General features: G+C 37.0%; 1 protein-coding gene across 1 annotated transcript in view; it reads left to right on the top strand.

The window, feature by feature from the left end:
• NCAPG (non-SMC condensin I complex subunit G) overlaps positions 1-6257 on the top strand; it is a 36680-nt gene that overhangs the window by 6578 nt on the left and 23845 nt on the right. Inside the window, exons 2-6 of the mRNA XM_026846933.1 lie at positions 3-278; positions 881-1087; positions 1944-2172; positions 3726-3871; positions 4809-4893. Of these exons, the coding sequence (XP_026702734.1) occupies positions 3-278; positions 881-1087; positions 1944-2172; positions 3726-3871; positions 4809-4893 (943 nt within the window). The remainder of the gene's footprint in view (positions 1-2; positions 279-880; positions 1088-1943; positions 2173-3725; positions 3872-4808; positions 4894-6257) is intronic.

The raw sequence follows: 6257 nt of genomic DNA on the forward strand, positions 1-6257 counted from the left end.
AGGCCGCGGGCCGGGAGCCTCGGCCCGCCTGCGCTGGGCGCTCCACCACCCTTAGTAGCGGCTCTGCGCCCTCCCGGGACGGCTCTGCGCCTTGCCGGGACGGCTCTGCGCTCCCGGCGTCTGTAGCGGGGGGAGTCGTTACGGGACCGTCCCCTTTTTCTGCAGCCATGGGAGCAAAGAAGAAGCTTCTGCAAATCAAAGAAGCTTTTCAGCTGGCTCAGAAGCCTTACCAGAACCACGCGAAACTTGTTGTGGCTTTGAAGAACACCTATAATCAGGTACGCCCGCCCTCGGCCAGGCTGAGGGGAAGAGCGGGGCGCCCAGCAACTGCTCTGCGTTTCTTTCAGAGGTCAGGGGCCCTCTTCGGCCTTTTTCCCTCTAATGCGAGCGTTGAAGCCAGTATGCTTAAGAACAGCCCTACGACTTAAAAAAACACCCCTCAAACCAACAAAAAATCCCAAGCCCTACGCTGTTATTATACACGGTTGTCTCCTGCGAGCATGCGTGTAAGAACAGCCCACAGTAGGCATTAATGATGTTGCTGGAAGGTGTTTGGATAGCCGAGAAGCAGGTTTGGCAAGAATAATAATGGATGAGGGTGTAGATTGCCGTTCTGAAACCTGTTAACAGCTAAATGTGAACTCCAGAATGGAGCCCCGAGGTCATGATGCATGCCCGCTGAGGAGTTAAAATTCAGTGAGGAGGGCAAAGCAGCGGGTGTGTTCTACCTGCTGGCTTTAGCTTTAAAAATTGCAATGAAAGCTGTAATTTATAAAACTATTTATTTTCTTTTTGTGTGGTACTACTTTTGAAAGATGTACCGGGTAGTTATCTTTCTTAAGGTTTGATTTTTCTTTTTTTTTTTTTTTTTTTCCCCCAGTTGGAAGATAAGGAAGACTTTAATGAAAAGTTCATTCATTTTCTTAAGTATGCTATGATAATCTACAGACGGGAACCAGCAGTGGAACAAGTGATCAATTTTGTGGCTCAATTTGTTACTTCATTTTATCAAGTGGAGGAAGAGGATGGTAGTGAGGAGGGAGAAGAAAATTCACTTCTGAGTTATGTGTTTAACTTTCTGCTTGAGGTACAGTAACACGTATTAAATCTTTAACAAATAGAAACTTCATGCAGTAGGGAAGACTTGCTGGCTCTTGGAGTTGATACCTAGAAACTAGAATTTAAAAAGTGAAAGCAAGGCACAAATAGTGCTTTACAAGTAACACTACTGTCCCCAACCCCAAAATCCTCGCCACACCCCACCAAATAACCCCACAACTGGATTTTAGAAGTTAGGCTCGTGGGAAAATATGAATTGTTTTCTTATTTGGCTGTCAGGTGTGTCATTACAGGTTTTACTATAGGTGCGTTTATAAGTCTGAAATTGTGGAACTGTTATGGAAATGAATTTGTACTGTTTCTTTGATAAGTAAAAATATTAAAAGATCTTTCATACAAGTATGGTTGGCATATGTATTATTCCCTTCTGCTTATTGCAAGTGTTATAGAGAAAGTGTTATAGAGAAGATTAATGGTTCCTATAGCATGTTTTGACATAGAAAAATTATTGGTCAGGCCAAGATCACTAGTCATCATTGCTAATATTTTTCTTTGTCTTCTAGTGTTTTATGGAGACAGAGTGGTAAATTAGCTAATGTATTGTAGTCTACACTGAGTGATAAACATGTTTCTTCCTTTGTGAAGGCAGTGCTAATTATGTAAAGTGCCACCGATATAGGTGATGGGCCATAATTGTGTTCCAGTTCTGTGACTCTTTAATCTTAGTTAAAATAAACTTATATAGGAAGACCTTTTGAAATACAGAAGTGCATATTTCATGTATTGTATAGAATATTAACTATTTACATGTGCATATTAATAGCCTTATGTTGGAAAGGAGAAAAGTGTGATTGTAAGAATTTTTTTTTTTCCATTTCCCCAAGTCTCACAATGCAAACAGCCATGCGGTTAGGTTTCGAACATGTCAGCTTGTTAATAAGATTTTGGGAAATATGCCAGAGAATGCCCAGATTGATGATGACTTATTTGATAAAATTAATGAAGCTATGCTGATTAGACTTAAAGATAAATTTTCGAATGTGAGAATTCAAGCTGTCTTGGCCCTGTCGAGACTTCAAGATCCTAAGGATGAAAACTGTCCTGTTGTTAATAGTAAGTAGTATTGCCTTTTTTTTTTTTTGTCTAAGAACATTTGTTGATTTACATTAGTTTAATACATTTTTGAGAATTTTTATTTTTTTAGGCACTGAGTAAACAAATCTTAGAGGGTGTTCAAGGGGGTATTAAGCGTTCAAGGCCAGGTTGGACGAGGCTTTAAGTAACCTGATCTAGTGGAAGTTGTCCCTGCCCGTGGCATGGGGGGTTGGAATTAGATGATCTTTAAGGTCCCTTCCAATCCAACCTGTTCTATGGTACTTCTAATAATTTGTAGATTGTGGAGCTCTTTGCCAGGGTAGGTTGTAGGTGCAAGAGTTATGTGTGTTCAAAGGGAAAAGACAGAACTGCTTGAATGAGAGATCCACTGGGGATTAAATGACAGACCCAGAGCCAAATCTTATTGGGCTCAGGCTATTCTGTGAGCTGAAGGATGGTGAGAATAATGGCGTGTTGTGAATTGCAATGGAGTTCTTACCCTCTAAGGACCATTGTGTACTATGAGTTGAATTTGTGCAAAAACACTTACAGGAATAGAGATGATAATAGAAAAACTAATTTTGTTTCAAATTATGGCTGCCTGCCTCTTGAGTGGCAAACTGATTACTGACAGTGTTGATGTATGGTTTTTTTGGCTCTTTAAGACATCAGCACCTCTGGAACCCGGGCTTCTTGGTGCTGTTTTTGTGCTGTTTGTGGGTTTCTTTGTCTATGTATAATTCTTGATTAAGCCTACACTTCTGTTGCTTTAAGGTAGAAGGACTGTAGGCTTGTACCAGCTCAGCTCTTATGTAAATTGTTCCCTGATTAAACTGTCCACAGAGTCTTTTGTGAAGAGACTTAGTTGGGCTTTTTTTGTTGTTAAGGTACCTTCTCTGAAATTATATTTTCTTTGTAAGTTGCTTATTTAGGAGCACATAAATTCCATAGTCAATCATTATCTCACAGAGCAAGAAGGTGAATTCAAGTATTCTCTGATTAAATTATTTTTGTTGTTGCTTTTAATTTTGAAGAAGGGTCAAGAACATAACAAAAAGCGTTATGTGAGAGAGATTTACTATTTGATATTTGGTAGGAGATTGCAGTTTTCCCTGTATAGGAAAATGTGAGGATCCACCTCAAGGGTAATGAGGATGTATACCTAGTGAATAGAGAGAGGTCTTAAGGAGCCAACATTTGGAAGCTTTTTGTTGTCCAGTAAATGACAAAGTGGTTATTTACAGGTGGGAACTCGAATAGCAGTTTTCAGAGTTATTAAATTAAGTTCCTACTTATGATTGCAAATATTATTGTACTAGTTGAATTTCTTTTGAGATCATAGCTCAGCATGTAATTGCTGTAAAATCATGGGATTGTCATCCTAAACTGTTCCCTAAGTTTGTATGAGCTATGCAGGGGTGGAGGAGGGGTTTTAATAATGGCTGCTGATTTTTCTTTTTGAATTTCTTTGATTTTTCTCTTTTGAATTTTCTTTTTTATTTAGTACTTTGTGTTTTTCTGTAATGCTTCAAACTCTTATGAAAACATTCTTATGACTATTTTACTTTCAGTTTACAACACATTGCTTGAAAATGATTCAAATTCAGAAGTGAGGCGTGCAGTGCTGTCATGCATTGCTCCATCAGCAAGGACTTTGCCAAAAATTATAAGCCGTACTATGGATATAAAGGAAGCTGTCAGGAAGCTGGCATATGAGGTAAATTGGATCACTTAATATTAATTTCAAAGAGTGACTTAGGAAAAAGGCTTTAAACCTTTTGTTATACTTCACTGTTTAAACACTAAGAATGGTTAAATAATTTTATTTTCACTTACCAGAATTTTGAGGGGATGATTTAATACAGGTTTTCAAGTTAAACCCCCTGAACTTGACTGAAGAACTTGATAGAAATTACTTTTGTGATAGGACTTGTCTCTTTAGGATCAGACAGTGAAAGCATAAATTATGTATACAATCCCTTGTTTTCTATGTATGAATTATGTGATTATGAAGCAATTTTTCTTCTCTGTTATTATGTAATAGGCAACTAAGAAAAGTTAGGATCACAGCAATACTAGTGTAAAAAAACTGCTTATTTTTGGTGTTCCAGTTTTGAAGAAGTATCAACCATTACTTATGCTTACATGTAGAGGTAAGGGCAAGAAGGTGTGCTACCATGTATATTTCTTGTGCAGGCATCTCATCTTAGGCAAGATCTTCAAAGTAAAATGTTCAATTTTTTTCACAGAGAGCCATCTTGTGTTCTTTCTTAATGTAGATTATATCCTGTTTTTTAACTGAATCTGTGTTAGGCTTTAAGAAAAGTACACACTTCAGTCATTTCATTGCAGGTATTCATTACTCTTGGAGCTTTAAAGAGTAGTTTTCATATCCAGGTGTTGCATTCAAGTGGAGCTGCCAAGCTTCTAAGCTATTTGTTAACTTCATTCTTACTTAATTTTATTCTACATTTTCTTCCGTTCATAAGAATCTGTTAATGTATTGGTACAATGCTGATGGTGTAGGTATTACAGGGTCTTACTGACTTACGGCTTCTGTGGAGGGATAGAACTGAATTTAAAACCACAAGTAGTTAATGAATGCAGTTGTTATAATTTGTAGAAATGTATTTTAATGTCTTAATTTTTTTAAGGTTTTGTCAGAAAAAGTTCACATGAGAGCACTGTCAATAGCACAGAGAGTAAAATTGTTGCAACAAGGACTTAATGACAGATCTGGTAAGAGATCTTTCTCAACATCTTAATGCAAATGTTTAAGAGCGAATACTTTCTAATGTTTTGGGTGTGATTTATTTGGAAGCTGTAATGGTAATAATAAGGAGCTTAAAGGGAGTCATGAGTTACCAGGAAATGTTCAAGCACAAGATGTTCTTGCTGCTTAGGTTTTCCAGTCCCCTTATAATGGACAAACAAATAAAGGATTGTGCTTTCAAAAAAGCTTGAAAGCCACTGAGCTCTAAAATAGGACCAAATGCTGCTATTAAAATTAAAAAAACGATGTAATTATTCAGTGTATTTTAAAACATGTTTTGTTACAGATACTTTTGTAATAATAAATATATTAAAGAATTTAAATGTAAACATTGATATCAGTTTGATAATTGTTTGAGAATTCTTTACAAAAGCACACAGGAAACGATCTTCTCAGCTGGTTAGTTTTTAGTTTAATTCACCTGATTTTTTCTTTAAATGAATTTTTGATTGACTCTCATTTCATCATGAAACAGTTTTATTCTTTTTGATGTCTTCTGTACTGTATCTTTTTTATATAAAGAGCCATTCAGATGTACCCATAATTGTGTGACATGTTGTTGCCAGAAGATCAAAAGGTCACATGCATCTGAGAGACAATTTTGGCCTGCCTACATAGAAGATGGCTTTTTTTTTTTTCAACAATAGCAATTAATTATATACATGAATTTAACAATAAAAGCTCCAGTTTTACTAAGTGCTACTGTGCTATTCACATACTTTGTTTGGAAAGTCTGTGCTAACCCCTGCTGAATTTCGTTCTGAGAATTTTCCTTGCTTAGTGATGTGTTGCTTGTGAATTTACGAGAAGTGTGACCTATGTGGATATTCACTTAGAGTAATACTAAGACAGAAGTACTGTGTTCATTGGTAACTGGAGCTCTTAAAGATGTGTCATGTATGCATGTGTTTCTGTTGATCTGTTTTTCTTCTTGGCTAGTTGGGGGTCACGTTAAGTATGTTCTTGACAGCAAAGGAAGAGAGGATCAGCTGAGTATTTTCTTATGCTGTATAGATTTACACTTAAAAATAAGTCGTCCTTCTGTACAATAAGTTAATTAGCATTTTTCCCCACCTACTATGAATTTTTCTATAATAGTCTAATGAAGCTTGTCAGGTTTTGGTTTTGAAGTCCAGCACTGAAAGACCCATGTTCTGAATTTACTATTTCTTATCAGTATGCTAGTTTGTTGTTTGACTTAACTAGCTGCTTCTTGTCTGCTGGCTGCTGCTGCCACACCAGCACATATAATACTTGATCTTGACAGATAATTCTTTTATTTTAGGATGAACGTGTTTCTGTTTTAGTAATCTTTCAAAACGGGGGGGGG

Source organism: Athene cunicularia, assembly GCF_003259725.1.
Source record: "Athene cunicularia isolate RWA chromosome 4 unlocalized genomic scaffold, athCun1 chr4_part1, whole genome shotgun sequence".
Lineage (NCBI taxonomy): Eukaryota > Metazoa > Chordata > Aves > Strigiformes > Strigidae > Athene > Athene cunicularia.